The sequence below is a fragment of the Protopterus annectens genome, chromosome 8.part1 (genome assembly GCF_019279795.1).
Source record: "Protopterus annectens isolate FY-2018-M chromosome 8.part1, PAN1.0, whole genome shotgun sequence".
Taxonomy (NCBI): domain Eukaryota; kingdom Metazoa; phylum Chordata; order Ceratodontiformes; family Protopteridae; genus Protopterus; species Protopterus annectens.
Genome location: NC_056742.1, coordinates 400,801,204 through 400,824,382, shown reverse-complemented (window position 1 = coordinate 400,824,382; position 23,179 = coordinate 400,801,204). Strand labels below are relative to the sequence as shown.

The 23,179-nt window shown below is 43.3% G+C and overlaps 1 protein-coding gene across 1 annotated transcript in view; it reads left to right on the top strand.

The window, feature by feature from the left end:
• CIAO2B (cytosolic iron-sulfur assembly component 2B) overlaps positions 1 to 23,179 on the top strand; it is a 241,424-nt gene that overhangs the window by 153,383 nt on the left and 64,862 nt on the right. The window contains exons 3-4 of the mRNA XM_044081967.1: positions 3,154 to 3,279; positions 3,768 to 3,813. Coding sequence (XP_043937902.1) covers positions 3,154 to 3,279; positions 3,768 to 3,813 — 172 coding nt within the window. The remainder of the gene's footprint in view (positions 1 to 3,153; positions 3,280 to 3,767; positions 3,814 to 23,179) is intronic.

The window sequence follows — 23,179 nt, the reverse complement described above, 5'->3', positions numbered from 1 at the left end:
TATTTAATCTTCTTCTAAGCTGGACATTAAACTTCACTATAATTAAATGTGGTGCTGATTTCTTTTTCTTTGAAGGTGCTGTCAGGGATCTATGTGCTCTTTCAATTCCAAAAGATAAAGTTTCAGGTAGATTTAATATTTTATGCAGTCAGGCTGTTAAGAAATGTATTATATTGTCTCCCTAATTTTCAGGTATGCCATATATTCTGATGTTTTGTTCCAATCTATTTACTAAATCATCAACTTTATCTATAAGCCAGTTATTTTGTTTTAAAAGGAAGTCAGTCTGAGACTTGCCTAGTTATTTTCCCTTCATGGTCATTTAAAGCTTCTTCCATATTGCTAATTTGTACACTTTTTATACATGAATTTCTAAATGCTCCATCTTCTTTCTGAACTCTTCTTTGAAACTGTTTTCATATCCAGCTTGGCCATTTTAAGTAATGCATCCTGCATAATAGATATTAGTGACTGTATGTCTTTTTTTTTTCTTAACAGAAGATTCCCGAGTATATTTTTTGTGTTGAAGTCTCATCTCTCTTGAACTGTTGAAATTCTGAGTGGAAAATTACAGTTTTTAAAGAACTTAAAGCTATAAATATTTTCTCTTGATATTATTGAATAAAGTTAGCTCTCAAGTTATCTCCAGTTACTAATTTTTGATTATATTTTCTGTCAGAAAAAGTTTTAGTTGCAGAGCTTTCACCAATTGCTGTTCTCAGTAAGCCATCTTGGCCATGCTCTGTGTGGTGAGGTAGTGTCAGCTGTGCTGGGTGGTAGGGCAGTGCATGTGTAACATATGCCAGCATTGCTAGCTGAAGTTTTGTAAAGAATTATATGTCATTTGACTATCAAACTGATTTGTATGGATGCTTTTGTTAAAAAAAAAAAAAAAATGGATCAACAATACGTCTTGCTGGACAGAAAAGAAATATACATGTTTGTCAGACTGTATTTGTTGTAACTGATGACATTTATATATTCTAATAGAGGATACTGGAATGGAAGGGGTTAATCTCAGCCCAGCTAACTTTAAGAAAAATAGCCTAAATTAATGACTTGGTTTATGCCGTAAAGAGTTTAATCTCACACGTCTGATTGCAGCCAGAGACACAATGTCTGTGAAAAGCCGGGGCTGGGATTTTGCTCTGTTGTCCTTAGTGGTTGACATAATTGCTACTTTGGGGTGCCAGAGGATGGCTTGTTAGTTTCTGCAGGTAGGGTGGAAGTGTTGGAATTTTTACAGTTTCCAGATGCAGTAATAAACCTTAGCTAAAAGTTCTGTGTGTATTGCGACACATCACTACCAAATCCTGGCTCACTTTCTAGTGAGAGGATAGTGTGTTAACCACAGAGTCAGGTGACCAGATGTGATGTCATTCTGAATCCAGCACTGAATTGTATTTGAATACTAGTAAGGGACGTGAGGTGTGCACTCTTTTTTTTGGACCTGACAAGACACTCATCCACTTTCATCTTGCCTTGTTTTAGTAAGTAACTAGGGAACAATAACTCTTCAGTCAGTTAAAAAAATGTAGTGAGATTAGCTAAATTTTTTTTTTCTGTATCTGGCTGGGTCTTTCCATCTATGTTTTTATATTTCCTGTGATTGAAACTGGTGTTTATTGTAAATAGATATCCAGTATTTTCATGTAAATAGATATCCAGTATTTTCACGTTTCTTTATTATTAAATATATCTAACCCTTTTTATTGTGGCTTGTCTTTTAGAAAATATTTAACCTTTGAGAGTACTTGTATTTATTTAGTGGCACTGTGGCTCCACGTTCCTGAAAGTCATGTTGCTTGGTTAAACACGACCATTTTTATAAGTATTAATGTTACTAAGTGCAATTAAGTACCCTGGTAAGAGCCTTAAAGTAGCTGCCTTTGGATGTTCTGGTGGCAGTAAATCTACCTTCTAGTCTGGGTGGAGGTGGCAGAGCAGGTAAGCTATGCCAGCCATTTCCAGGTGTGTGTGTGTGTGTGTGTGTGTGTGTGAAAATCAAATATCAGAGAGTGTGTATGACAGCTACTTTTAACAGGAACACTGAAAGCATTGATTTCACATATAGGATGGTGGAGGACTTGGCTTGGAACACCCGACTAAGGACTCTGCTCTATAATGGTCAGTGGGGAGTTTTATTTGGGACCTGGAAAGAAAGCCCAGCACCAGGACTGAAGTGTGCATTCCCTGCATGTTCTTAAGTGAAATTATACTTGGTGCAGAGAGCTGCATCTGAAAATAGTGTGTCTGTGTGTCTGTTGCAGTGAACCTTCTCCACTGGTGTCAGTGACAAGAATTGAGTTTGCTTAATCACTGGCCCAGAGGAGGGATGTCAACACCCGGTCTTAGACTTTTCAACTAAATTTATACAAGAGCATTTATATTTGACACAGCCACTCAGTCTCTCTAACTTGCCTAACCTCATTACTTAGATGTTCACTTATTACTCTTCTCTTCTTCCAACACGTTGTCTCCTTCATCTTTTATTATATATATTGTAAATATTTTTTTTTACAGTTGACTGCAAAAATGTGAGATAGGAACATTGCATAAATAGAAACTTTCTGTGAAGAAGTGACACTCCAAAGAATATAATACAGGTGTATAAGATAACTTCACCATGGCAGGCTTTCAAGGAGATTCCCTGTCTCTTTTTCACTGTATAATAGGATATTATATATGATTTCTGTTCATTTGCTTAACTTATAGAATTTGCACAAGTTTAATCTCTGTTTTTGATTACTTCTTTTGTTGCTTTTTTGAATCAGTACTGAGTATTTGTATACCACAAGCACATTTTCTGCATGCAGGACTTCAGTCTCAAAGTAGTAGGGAAAGTGCATACCAAAGCTGTATTTATATAGAAGTCTCGTATTTATCTTTGTACATAACCTTAACTGGCATAAACCAGTATTAACCTTTGTGTGTGTGGTTGGGGGGGGGGGGGGGGGCAACTTGGAAAAATCCATACATACCAAAGGAAAGAGAAGGTTGGTAAACCTAGATGATATTGTTCACTATGACAGGGACTTCTACTCCATAATATACTGCTGGGAAAGAAGTAAGATTTTTGTACTAGCTGCAGTGTTTGCATGCAAGCACTGCAGTACGTTAACCTCCTTGACCACAGTTTTTATTTCCTGTAAGGTAAACGATGATGAGAGCGTGGTTTCTGTAGAGTTCACCCCAACTATTCCACATTGCAGTATGGCGACATTGATTGGACTGTCCATCAAAGTTAAGCTGCTGAGATCCTTGCCTGAAAGATTCAAGGTACATTCGCTAATGTTTTTGTAGAAGTTGTTGCTCTGAAGAATATACATTAGTGTAATACATTTGAAATATCTGTGCAGTAGTTTAGCTGAACCTCACATGTAGAGGCTATAATAGCAAGAGCATAAGTACCATTACATTAAATGTTAATATTGTCCAAATCATGATGCATCAAAAGTAAACAAAACATAGAATGCTGTTTGTGGTGCAGTACTACAGGAAAAAAGATGCAAACATGTCTGATTGATTGAAATGTATATGGGTTAACAGCAATTGAACCATTAGTGACAAAATATGACCTGCAGTGGCAAAATGTTTTTTTACTTTTGTGATATTGCCTACTACTACGACATTCATATCTTAAGAATTTATTTGCTGAAGTTGCAACCATGTAAAATGATTTAGAGACTAGCTAGTCTTGAGGATCTGTTGTAGTGCATTTGTGGTTTATGATCTAATGCATTAACAGTTGATTACTTTTTTTACAGGTAGATGTTCATATAACTCCTGGTACCCATGTATCTGAGCTTGCAGGTAATTTATTTTGTTTGTTTTAGCAAGGAGTGTTAACGTGATATATTTGCATACAATACCTTTGTAATGAGGAGTAGTCTGTTTGATTAAGGGACATGCCTTTGTCAGGAGTTTTTTTTTTAACCATTCACATTGTGTTCAGCACCAGTAAACTTGCATTAATATCTTCTCACTGCTACAAACAGTGGTTCACTAATCAGATAGTATTTGTTTGCATTTGTGCACCATACAAAATTGCTATGTTCTTCTTCTTCTTTTGGCTGCTCCTGTTGGGGGTCGCCATAGCAGATCATCTGTTTCCATTTCTTCCTGTCCTCTGCATCTTGCTCTGTAAAACCAACCACTTGCATGTCCTCTCTCACCACATCCATGAACCTTATCTTAGGCCTTCCTCTTTTCTTGTTACCTGGCAGCTTCATCCTTAGCATCTTTATCCCAATATACTCTGCATCCCTTTTCAGCACATGTCCAAACTAACGTAATCTTGCCTCTTTGGCTTTGTCTCCAAACCTTCTAACCTGGGCTGACCCTCTAATGTACTTATTCCTAATCCTGTCCATCCTCATCACACCCAGTGCAAATCTTAACATCTTCAACTCTGCCACGTCAAGCTCTGACACCTGCCTTTTTGTCAGTGCCACTGTCTCCAGCCCATATAACATAGCTGGTCTCACTACCCTCTTGTAGACCTTCCCTTTCCCTCTTACTGGCACTCATCTGTCACAAGTCACTCCTGACACTCTTTACCACCCACTCCATCCTGCCTGTACTCTCTTCTTCACCTCTCTTCCACACTCACCATTACTCTGAACTGTTGATCCCAAGTACCTTTGCCACCTCTACTCCCTGCATCCTCACCATTCCTCTATCCTCCCTCTCATTCACACACATATATTCTGTCTTAGTCCTGCTGACCTTCATTCCTCTTCTCTCTAGAGCATATCTCCACCTTCCACCTGTTCTCTACTCTCACTACAGATCACAATGTCATCTGCAAACATCATAGTCCACGGGGGCTCCTGTCTGATCTCATCTGTCAACATGTCCATCACCATTGCAAATAAGAAAGGGCTCAGAGCTGAACCTTGATGTAATCCCACCTCCACCTTAAACGCATCCGTCACTCCCACCACAGACCTCACAGCTGTCACACTACCCTCGTACATATCCTGTATCACTCTTACATACTTCTCTGACACTCCTGACTTATAGGTTCATAGGTTCATACTAGGCTATCTGCCCGAGGACATTTACAAGCCTAGCCCATAGTTTTGTGGCTTACGCCACCCCTTTAGTATGGGGAACTATACCCATTATTTTGCTGTGCCTCTGTCGAGCAGTGACACTGAGGTAATCCCTGGGGTATATCTGCGATCTCCCATCCATTGGTCAAGATTTCTCTTGAACAAGGCCAGCGAGGTGCTCTGCCTCACATATACTGGGATTTTATTCCACAGCATAGGGAGTCTTTGGGTGATGAATCTATCCCTCCAGCACGTCCTATTAATAGCCGTGTCGAGGTTTAAGTCTCCGCCCTTGTGGCTCTGACGGATCTAGATTTTTGAGGTGCAGCATATTCATTAAATCTGGGTTTGACATGGCCTTGTATGTTAGGCAAAGGTCACCTCTGAGCAGCTGTGGCGACTGAATAGAGCTGGAGTTCTTTCAGTCGGGCAGCATAGGACAGATGTTTGAGACCCTTTATCCTTTTGGTGAGGAACTTTGTGGCCTCTCCAGCTGCTGCAAGTGTCGCGTCAGATACATTCCGAATGGGGCTTTGTTCTCAATCTTTGGTCTGATGAGTGATGAGTAAAGGAGACTATGACCTCCCTTGATCTAGATGAGAATCCCTTCATGATAAGGTGGGCAATGTAGAAGGTCTTCCTAACTACTTTAGCAACATGGGTGTCGAATGACAGACTACTATCAACCTGGGTCCCCAGGTCCCTGATAACTTCTTCTGTGCTCAGTGGATTGCCACCTATTTGGTAGCTAGGGGTAACCTTGTTTTTCCCGAAGGGTATGACTATGCATTTTTTGGCATTTAACTTTAGGCCATGGCTCTGGCACCAGTTATCCGTTTCTGTGAGACCCTTCTGAAGGATATCTTCCTCATACAGTACCACAACTCCTCTGTAGGCACCCTGTCATATGCTTTCTCTAAGTCCACAAAGACACAATGCAACTCCTTCTGACCTTCTTTGTGCTTCTCCATTAACACTCTCAGAGCAAACATCGCATCTGTAGTTCTCTTTCCTGGCATGAAACCATACTGCTGATCACTAATCATCACCTCCCTTCTTAACCTAGCTTCCACTACTCTTTCCCATAACTTCATGCTGTGAGTGATCAGTTTAATCCCTCTGTAGTTACTACAGCTTTGCACATCACCCTTATTCTTAAAAATTGGTACCAAAACACTTTTTCTCCATTCCTCAGGCATCCTCTCACTTTCCGAGTTTTCATTAAACAATCTAGTTAAAAACTCCACTGCCATTACACCTAAACACCTCCATGCTTCCACAGGTATGTCATCTGGACCAACAGCCTTTCCATTCTTCATCCTCTTCATAGCTATCCTTACTTCCTCCTTGCTAATCCACTGCACTTCATGATTCACTATCTGCACATCATCCAACCTTCTCTTCCTCTTGTTCTCTTCATTCATCAGCACTTCAAAGTACTATTTCCATCTGCTCAACACACTCTCCTCACTTGTGAGTACGTTTCCCTCATTATCCTTTATCACCTTTACCTGCTGCACATCTTTACTAGCTCGGTCCCTCTGTATAGCCAATCTGTACAGGTCCTTTTCTCCCTCCTTAGTGTCCATCCTTTCATACAACTCTTCATACGCCTTATCCTTAGCCTTCGCCACCTCTCTCTTTGCCATGCACCTTATCTCCTTATACTCCTGTCTACTTTCTTCAACTCTCTGACAATCCCACTTCTGATTTAGGAAGTGATATTATACTATAGTATAGGTTATATGTCATGTCTCAGTTTAAGGTATTGTACTCCATGCACAGTTATTTAAAACTTACATTGGAGGATAATCATTAAAGAAATCTAGACCAGTAATTACCAAAAAGTGGTATTACTTCACAATCTTCTTTCAGTCCTGTGCAAACTGTGTTCATAATTAAACAGTTTTCTAGTATTACTGTCTTGGATGTGCTTCCAATCTTTCAGCATAATCACAAACTATCTTTATGTCAGTTGTGTAAACCACAGGAAAGTTTCTGTAGCAGCTCAGTGCTCTTCTGGCTACACCCAGCATCCAGAACACTTTACGGTTGTGATTTTCATGGCAGGAGTTTTAATAAGTAACACAAAGGGTGTAGTGTAGCTTCACTGAAGTGTGTTTTCCAGTTGAGATTTCATTAGGAGAACCATGTAAACATGACGCACAGTCACTGGAATTGGCTAATTAAAATTTTGAAATTTCATGCAACATTGGTAGGAACATTGCTGCAGTGCCGCAAGTGACCATTTTGCAGTAACTGGTGAGGTCCTCTGTTTTGTCTTCAGTTTAAATGCCATGGAAGTTGAAATTGACTGATTTAAATTGCATACATCCGAGTAACACCACTAGCCATAGAGTATTTCCTGCAGTCTTGTTTTAACACAGTGTGTGTATCCTGGTTATAGGAACTGTCCTTTTTTTGTAAGTGATCAATGCAGTCAAGAGCAGTGCTACTAAAGCTGTTGACTGTTGTGCAACTGAAACTTAGAGGAACCATAACAAGCCCTTTTGTTAGAATTTTAACCTATATTGCAGGTATTACAGGAATGGTAACCTCCTTATCCTGTTTCAGCGTGGTGTCCCATTAGCAGAATGCCTGTAGATTACTCGGCTGAAAGATTGGTGAGCAACTAAACACTGACCTGATGTCTGTCTTTTCCATCCTCAGTGGATGGGTCTTCGGATCCAACCTGTGATCTGTCTTTGGCCAGTCAAGACTTAGAATCACATGCTCAGGCTCCTCCCCTTACCCTCCTGCAAAGCCCAACATTACCTCAGATCTCGTCTGCCACTAGTCTGAGACAGACATGGCTCTCTTTACTCAGGTGTGGGTTTAAAATCATAAGAGACTTTCCATTGTTGCTTCTTCATTACCTTGTCTCTTTGATACGTCAATATCTGTACTCCCCTGTCATAGTTGTATTATATAGGTGTTTATAAACACCCTGTTTCTTCATGCCTCTGTGTCATCTTTCCTGTCTAATATAAAAAAATTATATTCTTTCCTATATCCTTTTTGATTACTTAGAGTTACTGCCTTTGATTCTCACTTTGAGTCATTCTCCATTATTGCTGAAAAACCTTTGGGTTTTACAAAATGTGTACCCTGTAGCCACAAGGTACTCAACTTGGACACACACTTGTGTGTACTGCCTTGGGGCCACACATTTGGATGATCCGTGTGCTACATGCATAGGGTTTGGTACCCAGGCAGTAGTAGAGAGGAAAAAACAAGCTTACTCTTAAGAAATTTCTCCCTGTTCTTGTGGAAGAATTGTCCAAGTCTCAGCATGCTGATTTTGGAACTTCACATTCTTCCAAAAAGTCTTCAGACATATCTGAAGGAGACAAAGTCACAGGCCCTAAGTAGAAGATTAAGCGTTCTCCTGATTGGATTTCATCTGTTCTTGCTTACTTGGCTCTAGCTTCAAAATCCCGATCAGATCCAAACTCTTGGTCTCCTAGAGCCACACTTTTTTCCTCTGGAGTCATTTTTGCATCATCTCTGATCGCCCTTCTTGACCAGCCATTTATCATTGAGGCCTCCCTCCACTGCTTCTTCCCTGCAGTTTGGTCAGCCAGAAATCTTTCCAAAGCAGATGTGGATCACATGGTGAGGAAATTTCTCAGGACCCAGATTCAGTTAGGAGTCCTTTCTGCTCCATCCACCACTGGACTTAGGAGTTATGTATCTTCATCTCATCCTGTAGTAGCTCCTACCCTGATCTGTGTATTGGATTCGGGAGTTACATATCTGAGCATTTCCTAGAGCTTGTCCTTGCTGGATCCAAAGATTTGGCTATTTCCTACTCCGGTGTCATCTCTGACCTGAAAGGCTCAAATATTGGAGCCAGAAGGATCCTGGAGCTGAAGTGTCGGCATCCAGTTCAGGGGGGATGGGCTTGATTCTTAGGATTTCGGAGCTGTCCCTTCTTCTTGAAACCCGTGTGTTAGATAGCTTGATGTCAGTGTCAGCCTCTGATCTGAGCTGAGTGGGGTTTTGAGGTTTGCTTAGAGAGGTGGCTCTGGCTTCCATTAGACAAATCTTGAGATCTCCTTTGGCATTTAAGAGTGTTAATAGAGCACTCCCCTGATCATATGAGTAGACTTCTTTGTATCTCAGCTCCACCCATCTCCCAGAGAATGCCCCAGGTCCTGATCCTTCTCATCAGGTATTTTTGGGACAGCCAGACCCATTAAATCTCTAGTCAGTCCACAGAGGATTTGTAAATCCGAGTCTTCTCTGGAAAACACCCCACCAGGGAGGCATCTTGGAGGCATACATGTAAAAGAAGGCATGTAGACTTCCCCCAGAAGTCTTGTCACAAAGGACATGGATCTTGATGATGGGGAGGAGTCCCCCAGATCCCCCTTGAGAATGTCTTATTAGGGGAAATTCCCGAACTCCTGAGTCAGAAATGAGGGTGGTCCACTAACACTCCCACTCAAGAACAGTCACAGTTGCTCGACACTTTCTGCCTTGGGCAATTCCCCCATCGTTGAGATGGTGAATCTCATCATTAAATGGGCTTGGAAGGAGCTTAGATATAGCTGAACCAATTCCCAGTAAGCCATACAAGTACCTGGTCTGCCTAAATGATCGTCAACAATGGAGCATGGGACTGGTCCTGGATTCCATTGTAGTGTTGGCAGCCTCCAAAAAGAGCTTGCAGTGGAAAGCTACTCTTGCCATCACCTAACAGGGAGTCAAGGGTGATGGACAGATTTAGGAAGCAGATTGATGCTTAATCTCCCTTCACTCTGAGAGCACTAAATTACTTGGAACACATAACAGGGTTTCAGAGGGATTTGACCAAAGAAATCAAGTCCCTCTCTGGGCCTTTATCTGTAGAAGGCAAGAAAACCTTGGATTATTAGTTAGCCACTGTACAGTTGCAGTCTGATATCTGTGTGCCTTTATTTCCAGTGCTACTGAAGGCACTTTGAGAGCCGCAGGCAAGGGAATTACTATAAGGAGACTTGTCTGTATGTGCTTGTGTGACATTGCAGAGCACTTCAAGACATCCTTTATTAATGCCCCATTTAATGACTCAACACTCCTTAGGCCTAAAGTGAAAGAAACCGTGACCAGAAGTGAACAAGATGGAAAGAATCTTTCTGCCATTGGAAAACCGCTCTCTAATCCCCTGGGGGACATCTTCAAGGAACCAGAAAGGAGATAAGAAGATGTGTTCCGGAATTCCCAAGGGTTCTCTCCTGTCACTACTGGAGACAGGCAAACATACGCTCTCCCCCCTGAGGAAGAGGTGGGGGGTTCTAATGATGTATACCACCCATTAAGCAGAGGTGAGCCACAAAACTTAGGTTTCAGAAATCCCTTCACAGAGAGGCTTTTTCAGTGCTTCTGAAGGATTGCCTGACTGCTGTTCTCTGGAGGCAGTTTGGGGGCACCTATTCCTGCACCCCAAAGCTTGTTGTCCATGACTAGCGACAAATGGGTGCAGAAGATAGTAACCAAAGGCTATTAAATTTCCTTTTTGTGCTTTCTCCCAAACTCAGAAACAGTACCAAACTTCCCACCCTCTCAAAGACCAGCAGCACTCAAAGAAGTACAAAAGTTGCTAAAGAAGCTGGTCATTCAAGAGAAATCACCAGACCAGCTAGGATCCAGAGCTTTACTCATGATTCTTTTAACACCAAAAAAGACTAGAAACTTCATGCCAGTTTTGGACCTCAGCCAATATATCAAGCAATCAGAGTCCTGGATGGTCAAGGTTCAGTCCATTTTCCCACTTCTGAGAGTAAATGATTGGATGTGCTGCACAGACCTACAGGATACGTACTACCGTATTGAGATAGACAGATGATCCAGAATGTTTTTCTGCTTCCAGCTGGGAGCCAGTCATTTCCAAATCAGATCCCTGCCCTTTGGCCTCGCCACAGCCTCCCTCCCCCCCGGTATTCACCAAAGGCATGGCAGTGGTAGCAATGTACCTCAGGCTGCAGGGGTTCCCATAATTGGATAATTGTCTCATTTCCACCCCTACCATGAATCTGCTTATCTAAGTAAGATCCTTGCTCTGAATCTGTTCAGTATTGGGCATAACAGTAAACCCAGACAAGTCCAAATTCCATTCTGTACAAGTAACAGAGTTTATAGGAGCACACTTGGAAACAATTTATCAGAGAAACTTCCACAGAGCAGATTATCCACACTTTAGAATCCTGCTCAAGTCGTTCTTTCGTTTCAAAAGCCAGTTCTGTGGCTGCATCCATTACTTTGGTCCCTCTCACCAGATACCAGATGAGCGTACTCCAGTGGGACCATAGCAGTGCAGTGGTCCATCATGCACCAGCTAGTATCTTTCCATGTATCTCTGATGAACATTTGCAGGACTTGCATTCACTGGTGGCTCGAATTCCCTGTGGTAGTCTATCACCTGTCCCTCCCACCCCAAAGCCACTGTGACCATGGACTCTCTTTCTGTTTGGGGTGGGGGGCACTACAGGGGAAAGATAGTACAAGGCATGTGGTCCCCCTCTGAGGCTAGTCTCTTAATCAGCATTCTAGAGATGAGGTCAGTTCTCCTAATGTTGCAGGCCTTCCATGACTCCTTCCCTTCAAGGATTGAATTCTGTCCAAACTGACAACATATCCATAATCCTGTTACATCAACAAGCAAAGGGGAACCCTGTCTTAACTGTTGTTCGAGAAGCCGTGAAGATTTGGCCATGGTCAGTTATCTTCAAACTGCTTTCTTCTAGCAACGCACATTCTGGGGAAATCCATTGTTCTAGCCAATAGTCTAATTAGATCTGTCCTCCTGCCTCATGAGTGGTCCCACAATCAAAAGGTGATGGAACTGATTTTCCACCTCTGGGGCCAACTGTTGTGAGAGTTCTTTGCTTCTCCCCACTGCATCAAATTCCAAAAGGTCTTTTCCCCGATCCCTCTAGAGGGGGAGTCACCCAGGGATGCTTTGATCCACACTTGGTCCTACAATCTCCTTTATATGTTCCTCCAACTCCTCTCATCCTAAAATTTCTTCAGAAAGCATTAGAGAGGAAGGTCACTGTAAGAGCCCAACCCGGGTCTCTTCTCTCATCCATCCAACCTGCCTGTTCAGACATTTGAGTTCTCAAATTAACTCCTTGGTTTCTCCACTACCAGTAAAGGCTGATCAGTGCATACTTTCTTCCCAGGTGTCCACATTCTTCATCTCAGAGGCTGTCTACTAGCAAGATCTACTAAAGCAAATGGAAAAGTTTCTATATTTGAGCTACTCAAAGACCCTTTCACAGCTCCCCTTTCAGCGGTCTAAGACTTTCTAGCCTGTCTTTTTCAGAATGATGTCAGCTATTCTACTAAGGTCTTTCTTTTTGAGGTGTACCCTTTTGCTCAGACCTCCTCTTAGAGATACTACCCCTTCTTGGGATATTACTGTTTTACTTCAAGCACTGACTAAACCATCATTTTTCAAGATTATATATGGCAATGGGAGTAAATTCCTCCTTTCCATGGGGTCATTCTTCATCCTCTTGTTTCCAATAGTTCTTCATCAAATGCTGTCCCAAGGAGTGATAGAACCAGTTCCTCTGTCTCAGGTGGGTAAGGGTTTGTATTCAAGGATATTACTAATGGCAAAGAAAGAAAATTCTTAGACATTTTCTGGATCTTTCTTTTTAAACCTGTTTGTGATAGTGCCCAAATTCAAAATGATGTCTCTTCACAGCCTGTTACCTCTTTTCCTTCTTTTAAGTTTCCTGACAATACTAGACTTAAAATATGCTTATAAGCACATCCTGTCCATCCAGATTTCAAACATTTCTTAAGGTTTTGTCTGTCTGGATCACATTATCAGATGTTTTTCGTGTTTCACTGTTACAGTCATCACATTTGGGTTATCTGCTTGCAGTAGCCCTCAGTCGGCCTGATTAACAAAGTCTTGGGTCCTGCGTCGGTTGCTGTCCCTTCTTCCATGACGTCAGGTTGTCAGAGGTATAAAACATGCAGCTGATGCCATTACATCAGTCTTTCTTGTCATGCAGTGCCCGAAGCAGAAGCAGTTCGCAAGTGCCGGTCGTTTTTGAGTTTCAGAACCGAAGTCTTCAACTAAAAGCTAAGTACCCCCGTTGGGGAAACTTTTTCTTGCCCTAAACTAGGTCAGTAAAAGTAAATAATTGCATTATATTTGGAAAACAAATACCTCATAAAGATTTTCATTCGTACTGTATTCCTTGCCTAGGCCCTGACCACGATATACGTAGCTCTCGGTTTTGTGCCTTATTTAAACCACGAACTATCTGTTGTCGGTATATTTTTGCTGCTAAATATTTTGGTGCTCAGCTCAATTATCCTGATATGCCTTCGGTAAGCCATCCAACTACCGACATTCCGAAAAAACGCAAAGATAAAGACAGAGACAGGCCGCCTAGGTCCAAAGCTGCCAACGACGCTTCTCCTAAGCCAGTCTCCAGTTCGCCGGTACTCAGTGAGGTGCTTTCGCACAGCCCCTGATACCCGCTACTTCAGATTTGCAGGCCTCTGCTGAGATCCATTCAGAGTCCGGTATGCCGTGAGATGCTTCAACTGTGGAACCTGTGGATGTCTCTACCTTGGATGGGTCCGGAGCCGATGTGCAGGCACCGGCTTCTGAGGGTGTATTCAGGCCTACTAACTTGCGTATTAAACCAACGCCGTCTTCTTCTTCAAGGCCTAAAACTCGAACCATGCCTAGAAAACTGATGCCCAGACCGCATGGATCAGGCCTCTATGCCTAAAAAACAAATGATAAGAATGGCTGAAGACCTTGTTACTTTAATCAGGGGAAGCCAGCCTTCCCCCTCTAAAAGATCTAGGACTGAGTTTGCTTATGATATTTCTGACCAGGATTCTGAATTTTCTGATGTTCTTTGTGTTTCACTGTTGCAGTCATTACATTTGGGTAATCCTGCTGGCAGGTTGCCCTCAGTCGGCCTGAATTCCAAAGTCCTGGGTCCTGCATTGGCTGCTGTCGCCCCTTCCCTGACGTCAGGTCGTCAGGGGTATAAAAGATGCGGCCGACGCCATTTTCTTTAGTCTTTCTTGCCACGCGGTGCCCGAAGCAGAAGCAGTTCGCAAGTGCCGGTCGGCCAACTCCTGAGATTTTCGTGTTAGTGTTTCAGATCCGAAGTCTTCAATAAAGCCAAGTACCCCGTTGGGGAAACTTTTTTCTTGCTCCAGACTAATGTTAGAAAAAGTAAATAATTGTATTTCTTGTGGAAAGCAATTACCTCATAAGGACTTTCATTCTTACTGTATTCCTTGCCTAGGCCCTGATCACAATATTTCTGGTTGTCGGTTCTGTGCTAGATTTAACCAACGCACTATTAGGCGTCGGTATGATTTTGCTTTAAACTATTTTGGATGCCGGTTTATTTACCCTTATCTACTTATGAGGATTCTGATGCTGAGGACTCTGTTCCCTCTGCTCCCCCCCACAGAGGATTTCTCTTTTGGTGAAACCTTGCATACTCTCAGGGAGCATTTTCGTTGGGAAAGTCAGGATTTCTCTGTTTCTAAAAAGAGGCTTAGGGATTTCTTACACCTGCCCCAGCACAGGCCTTTAGCCATACCTCCTGTACTAGACATTGTTGATGCCTTTTCGGAATCTAATTTGGCCCCTGATTCTTTACCTCCTGCTCCCAGAAAACCTGGTAGATATTACAGGGTCCCTGACTCTCACAAGTTCCTTTTTAAAAATCCTATTGCGGATCCTGAGACCATTTCCCAGGGACCCAAGGGCATTAAAGCTACTACTGCCAAAAATCCTACTCCCTCTGATAGAGATTCCAGGGCGCTGGATAGATGGGGTAAGAAGGTATACACTTCTGCAACTTTGGCCATTAGGGCCTTAAACTGTCAGTTTCATATGTTAAAGTATCAGCAGCATATTACTGGATTGCTTAAACAGAAAATGATGGTGATTCCTGATTGTGCTGAAAATAAGGATTTACAGGATTTACTGCACTCAGCTGAACAAGTTGGAAAGCATACTTTGCAATGTGGTTTTGATTCACTAGAGGCATCTTGCAAGGCTGCTGTGACTGGGTCTATACTTAGAAGGCATGCATGGCTTAAGGAGCAATCCTTGCCAGATCATGTTAAAGCGAAATTACTGGATGCTTCCTTAATTCAGGACCGCCTGTTTGGCAACAAGGCAGAAGAAGTTCTTAAAAAGATGGAAGAAAAAGCTAAATCTATGCAAACTGTTAAAGATTTTTTACAAGTGCAACCTCCAAGGTTTAGTAGGCATTGGCCTTCCAAGAATTGGTCCTTTCCTGCCTCTTCCAGACTTTCTCAGTCCAAACACAGATCCAGCAGTGCTTCCAGACTTCAGTCCCAGGGTACACACAGTACTAAGCAGTGGGGAGCCTCCACTTCCAAATTGGGGAGTAATAAAACTCCCTCCATGGTAAAGTGTCTCAATTTTTTTTTTTAAAACTTCCAAGCACTTCTCAACTGATTGCCCTTCATGCAAAGAACTGGGAACAGTTTTAAATATAGTGTCCCAGGAATACAGATTTCACTTCCACACGTTACCAACACCAAGTGGGTGGCTTGATCTACCCCCAAATCAGTGGGCAGAGGCCCAAAAGCAAGTACTTTCTCTCTTAAGCATGCAGGCTATTCAGTTGGTACCAGAAGAGGAAAAGGGACAAGGTTTCTACTCGAGACTTTTCCTGGTACCCAGAAAAGACTATTCATAGCGTCCTATCCTGGACCAGTCTTCTCTAAACACCTTTTTGGTGATTCCAAGATTCAAGATGCTGACTCTTCACCAGTCGCTCCCCATGCTAGGCAAAGATGCCTGGTTGGCAACACTAAATTTAAAGGAAGCATACCTGCACATCCCAATCAGGGAATCTTGCAGAAGATTCCTATGCTTCAAAGCAGGCTACACGCACTTTCAGTTCTCTGCACTGCCCTTTGGCTTATCTACTGCTGTGCCCAGGGTATTCACAAAGTGCCCAGCTCCAGTTATTGCATTTTGCAGGCAAAGAAATATTCAAATGTACCCATATCTGGATGATTGCCTAATTCAGGCAGAAAGCCAGGACATACTTTTGAATCATCTGGCTTTTGTACAAAGGGTGCTAACTTGTCTGGGGTACACCATAAATGAAAAGAAATCACACCTGGTACCCTGTCAACAAATTATATTCCTGGGAACAAGCTTGAATACAACTTCCCAGATGACTTTCCTCACGCCAGAGAAACAAATTCATTTGACAACCTACTTTAAACAAGTGGCCACAAAAACCCTGCTGTCTGCAAGGCAAATACTACAAGCCTTGGGGTTCATGGCCTCCTGCATTCTTCTAATTCCATATGCAAGACTGCATATGAGGAAACTACAATGGTATCTAAAAAGCCTATGGTGTCAACATTCTCAGGATCTAGAAGCAATGATTCCTATCATACCTTGCCTACGCCTAGAGTTCCTTTGGTGAGCAGAGGCCTGCCAAAAAAATAAGGGACTACCATTCACACTACACCCTGCCACCCAAATCCTAACAACAGACTCATCAGACTATGCATGGGGGGCTTACCTGGCAGGGAGATGCATTCAGGGCAAATGGAACCCAAGTCAAATGCACCTGCATATCAATCAAAAAGAAATGTGAGCTGTACAGAATGCTCTGACTGCCTTCAAGGACCATATTCTTCCAGGACAATTAATGGTAAAGATGGACAACACCACTGTTGTGTGGAGCATAAACAAGTAGGGGGTTACACATTCTTACCCCCTCTGCAGAGTAGCCATGGCATTGTTGAACACAGCCCTGAGCTACCAAGTGCATCTACAAGCTCAATTCCTGCCAGGAAAACTAAATACACTGGCAGACGAACTAAGCAAAAACCTCATGGACCCACACGAGTGGAAACTGGAACCAAGACCTTTCAACATGTTGACAAGCAAATGGGGGAGCCTAGATATAGACATGTTTGCCTCCCCCCAAAACTATCAATTGGACAAATTTTGCACAAGGACTCCCCACAAACAAGCTTGGAAAGTGGATGCTCTGTCCTTCAGCTGGAAAAAAAACTTTCAGTTTATGCCTTTCCTCCTCTGCCTCTCCTCTCCAAAGTACTACTAAAGATCAAGCAAGACAAACCAAGGACGATTTTGATTGCAGCAGACTGGCCACGCCAACACTGGTACCCCCTCTTGTGCAGTGTGTCACCGTTGGCTCCATGGCACCTGCCTCAGACTCCTACCCTATTGTCTCAGCAAGAGAACCAAATTCTGCACCCTCAGCTTCAAACACTGAACCTAGCAGCCTGGCTAATTACCTAATCTCTCCTTTACCATCCCTCAGTAAACCAGTGTTGGACATCATTTTAGAGGCAAGGAGGCCTAGTACTAGAAAATCTTATGCTGAAAATGGAAAAGATTCTGTGCCTGGACCCAATCTTAAGGGATGAGCACAGCAGTACTGTTGGGCTTGGATCCAAGTGGTTTTTCGTTTTATGAGCACAGCAGTGCCGAATTTACCTCAGATTTTACAATACTTAACTGAGATGCTGCACAAGGGCTTGTCTTTCTCCTCCCAATCAAAATTCACGCCTCAGCCATTTCAGCTCATTATAACACAGAACCTAACCTCTTCTCTCATCCACTGCTCAAGCAGTTCCTCAGAGGGGCCAAAAATTTACAACTACCCAGGAGAGCTCCAACCCCAGCCTGGGACCTAAACTTTGTATTGGAGAAATTCACTCTTCCTCCTTTCGAGCTAGCTGCTACTGCAGACTTAAAATTCCTTTCTTGGAAAACAGCTTTCCTTTTAGCAATCATTTCAGCAAGAAGGGTATCTGAATTACAGGCCCTTATGGCAGTGGAGCCTTTCATCGTCTTTCATGCAGACAGGGTGTCCCTCAGGACCAATCCCTCCTTCATGCCCAAGGTGGTATCCAGTGTGGCCCTTAATCAGTCCATTCATTTGTCAACCTTCTTTCCTAATCCACAGAACAAAGGGGAACGGATACTGCAGTCCTTAGATGCGCACAGGCAACTTGGATTTTACGTGGACAGGCTAAACCTCAAAGAAAATCTGAACAACTGCTGGTGGCATTTGCTGCAGGGGCAGAGGGGGTGGCTATTTCAAAGCAAACCATTTCCAAATGGATAGACCATTGCATTCATTTCTGCTACAAGCACCATGGAAAACCTATCCCACAGGGGATCAGACCCCACTCAACCAGGGTTGCATTTACCTCTACAGCCTTTCTCAGAGGCGTCCCTACCAGGGACATCCTAGAAGCTGCTACCTGGAGTTCTGTACATACTTTCACCAAGCATTACCATCTGCCAATTTTCTCTAAATCTAGAGCTGGCTTTGCCACTGCAGTCTTGCAGGGCCTTATAGCTGGTCCTAATGCTTTCTAAATTCCCCCTCCCATCCTTAGCTTTGAGAATCTACTCAAATGTGATGACTGCAACAGTGGAACACTAAGAACATAGTACAGTTGTGTACACTTACCATAAATGTAGATGTTCAAGTGTATTCACTGTTGCAGTCCTGGTTACCCTCCCTCCAGCCCCCTAACTTATTTAGATTATACCTCTACTCTCCTTTACTATGCTCAAAAGCTTTTTGGTGTATTTGCTTTTTTGTTGGAGGTATAACCTTATATATTTATAGATTTATTTGCTTCCCATTAGTGCGCACCTGACATCTGGGGAAGAAAAACTGATGTAATGGCGTCGGCTGCATGTTTTATACCCCCTGACGACCTGATGTCACGGAAGAAGGGACCGCAACTGATGTAGGACCCAAGACTTTGTTAATCAGGCCGACTGAGGGCTACTGCAAGCAGATAACCCAAATGTGATGACTACTACAGTGAATACACACTCGAACATCTACATTTATGGTAAGTGTGCACAACTGTACTTTCTCTGCATTACCCTTTGGACTATTCACTGCATCAAGAGTGTTCACAAAGTAATTAGTTCAGTTGTAGTTCAATGCACGCTACAGGGTATCCACCCTTTTCCATATTTACATGACTTGATGATACTTGCAACTTCTTTTTTCAAAGTATCTGGAATATTTCTATTAGACAAGAGATATCTTATGCAAGTTGGGATTCCAAAAGAACAAATAAAAGTCTTTCTTGACTCCTTTGTACCGAATTGTGTTCCTAGGATGTCAACTAGACACATATTAGTTCAAAGATATTTTCTACTACAGGAAAGAATAGGTCTTTATCTAGATCTGTTTCTGAGATTTTTCACTCAAGCTTTGGTCACTGCGAGGGAATACTGTATGATTTTTGGATCTCATGACATCTGTGGATGTTCTTCATCTCACATTGCTGCAGTCCTTACACTTGGGGTAGTCCGCTGTCCTCGGTCGGCCCGAATATCAAAGTATTAGGCTGACGTCGGTCAAGGCGCATAAGACTGACATCAGGACGTCAGGGTACAAATGCGCATGACCGACGTCATATCCTCAGTCTTTTTTGCCGCATGGTCCGATGCAGAAGCAGCGTTGCAAGTGCCGTTTGGCGTTCTGAAATTTTTCGAAGTCGGAGTTTCAGACCGAGTCAAAGTTGGCTAAGTACCCCGTTGGGGAATATTTTAGTTTTTTCTTGCCTCAGTGGTTTACCGGATGTCAGAAAAAGTGAATAACTGTATTTCTTGTGGGAAACAGATACCGCATAGAGATTATCGCACGACGTTGTTGGGTGTCGCTTTTGTGCTAGGTTCAATAAGCGCACTATTAAGCGAAGGTTAGATTGTGCCAGGTTGGTCTTCGGGAAGCGGTGCAATTATAAGATGCCGTCGGATGCTCCGACGCCCGCTTCTTCGAAGAAGCGCAAAGACAAAGCAGCTAAACCCAGGCAGGAAGAGTCGTCCGTACCGGACGCCGGTTCTTTAGAGGCGTCGGTGGAACCGGTGGTTCTACCGGAGGCTTCTCTGGATTCCCAGGGAGACTTTGATTTTGCAGGATGTGGCCTCTCAGGAGGCAGGTCAGGCTGAAGGGGCTTCTCAGGTTACTGTACTCCCCTCCCTTCCTAGGGTGGTTAGGCCTTCTCCTTCTGTTTCTAAGGCTTCTCCCAGAGGCAGGCCAGGTTTAGCTTCTGTTGGTGTCACTCCTAGTTCTTCAGGATCTGTGCCCAAGAAGCACATGCTTAAAATGGCAGAAGATTTAATTACTTTGATTAGAGGTTCTTTGCCCCCTCCAGATAAGAGGCCTAGGGTGGAACCAGAGTTGGGGAGTTTTGAGCAGGCTTCAGATGTTTCAGAGTCTTCTGAAGACTTGCAGGAGTACTCTCCTTATTCTGATTCTGATGCAGATGATTCGTCTCCTTCTGCTTCTCCTCCAGAGGATTTTTCTTTTTCAGAGTCTCTTCATTCCATGAGGGAACATTTTAAGTGGGAAGGTCAGGACTTCTCTGATTCCAGGAAAAGGCTTAGGGAATTTTGCTTTTACCCCAGCATAGGCCTTTGGCTATACCTCCTGTTCTGGATGTTGTGGAAGATGTGTTTGCGGAGGCTTCACTTAATCCTGATTCTTTGCCTCCTGCTCCTGTTAAACCGGATAGGTATTATAGGGTGCCTGAGGCTCATAAATACCTTTATAAGAGTCCTAGGGCGGTCCCAGAAATGGTTAGTCAGGGACCTAAGGGTGTCAAGGCCTCTGTTGTAAAAAATCCGGTTCCTCCAGATAAAGAGGCCAGAGCTTTGGATAGATGGGGAAAGAAAGTCTATACTTCTTCCACCTTAGCTATGAGGGCTTTGAATTGCCAGTTTCACATGTTGAAATATCAAAACTATCTTCTTTCTCAACTGAAGTCTAAGGTAGATGCTCTGGCGGAAGGCATTGAGTGTAAGGAATTACAAGATTTGGTACATGTCTCTGAACAGGTGGGTAAGCATTCTTTACAATGTGGTTTTGATGCTGTACAGGCCTCGTCTAGGGTGGCTGCCACTGGGTCAGTTCTTCGCAGGCACGCCTGGCTGAGGGATCAGAATTTATCTGAACATGTTAAGACAAGGATTTTGGATGCTCCTTTACAGTCTGATGTGTTGTTTGGTTCACCTGTGGAGTCAGTCTTGAAGAAAATGGAAGACAAGGCTAAGTCTATGCAGACTGTTAAAGATTTTTGCAAGTCCAGCCTCCGAAGTTTAGGAGGAATTGGCCTGCTAAGGGGTGGGCGTACCCTTCTTATGCTTCACAGTCTAGGGGTAGATCTAGACGTGGGAGGGGCAGTGCTCAGAGCTCCTTCAGACCTAGAACAGGAGTTCTCCTGCACAATCTTCAGGTGAGGGCAGGGGCCAGTCCTTTCGTAAACAGGCCCAATGACCTACCTTTTCAACTGCCAGATCCTTCTTGCCTGGCAGCACCTTTGGGAGGAAGGTTGGCACTCTTCAGGGAAAATTGGAGTTTGATTACCCAAGACAGATGAGTGTTGGATATCATACACCAAGGTTACAGGTTTTATTTCCATACCTTGCCTCCTTTCAAAGGCATGCCGGACGTTCCTCCTCAGCAAAGACTAGAGGCTCACAAACAAATTTCTCTACTGCTCCAAATAGGGGCCATACAACCGGTCCCTCTGCCAGAAGTGGGCCTAGGATTTTACTCTCGCCTGTTCCTAGTACCAAAGAAGGGGAACACGTGGAGACCAATTTTGGATTTATCTATCCTCAACACTTATCTGGACATTCCCAAGTTCAAAATGTACGTTACAACAGCTTTTACCTCTGCTGGGCAAAGATCACTGGATGGTGACTCTGGATCTCAAGGAGGCTTACCTTCATGTTCCTATCAGGCTAAGTTGCAGGAAGTATCTGTGTTTTCGGGCTGGGACTTCTCATTATCAGTTCTCTGCATTGCCCTTTGGCTTATCTACTGCGCCCAGAGTGTTCACGAAGGTTCTGGCTCCAGTGATAGCTTTCTTCAGGCTAAGAGGAATACAGATCTATCCTTATTTGGACGATTGCCTGATTCTGGCCCAAGGAAAGGACGAACTTCTTCATCATTTGCAATATGTGATAGCAGTGCTAAGATGCCTGGGGTATTCTGTGAGCGAAATAAAGTCCAGTCTAGTACCCTCTCAGGACATGTGCTTTCTGGGTGTGAGACTGAATACAGCATCCCAGATGGCCTTTTGACCCCGGACAAACAAAAGAATCTTTCTCTTTACTTCCATCAATTGTCTCATCAGTCCAGGCTGACTGCAAGGACAGTCCTTCAAGCCTTGGGGTTCATGGCATCTTGTATTCTGGTGCTTCCCAATGCCAAACTGCATATGAGGAAGTTACAATGGTATCTCAAAATGTATGGACACAGCACTGCCAAGATATGGACACTGTCATTCAAATAATACCTTGCATTCAAAGGAATTTTTGTGGTGGGCTCAGGAATGTCACCTAAACAAGGGACTCTCTGTGACCCGGCCAGAGGCGAGTCAGATTCTAACGACAGATGCCTCAGACAAAGCTTGTGGAGCTCATCTAAATGGAAAGTGGGTACAAGACACGTGGCCTGCCAGACTTCAGCATCTACATATCAACTTGAAGGAGATGTTAGCAGTCCAATTTGCATTAATAGCTTTCAAGGATTTACTTCTTCCAGGGCAGGTGTTGGTTCTAACAGACAACACAACTGTCATGTGGTACATCAACAAGCAAGGGGGAACACATTCTTATCCTCTATGCAGACAAGCAATGATTTTGTGGGAGACTGCTCTCAGTTTACAGCTAAATCTTCAGGCAAGGTTTCTGCCGGGAGCACAGAACTCCTTAGCAGATGTGTTGAGCAGGCAAATTATGGATCCCCACGAGTGGAAATTGGATCCTCATGTATTTCAGAAGTTGACAGTGTTATGGGGAACTCCAGACATAGATCTGTTCGCTTCTCCACTAAACTACCAGCTGCCAAAGTTTTGCACAAAAAGGTTTCATCCCACAGCTTGGAAAGTGGATGCTCTTTCCTTCAATTGGAACAATCTTCATGTTGTATGCCTTTCCACCTCTGCCTCTCCTCCTAAAGGTACTCCTGAAGGTCAGACAGGACAAGCCAAAGATGATTTTAATAGCTCCAGATTGGCCTCGACAGCACTGGTACCCATTACTGAGAAGTCTGGTACGGGAGCCTCCATGG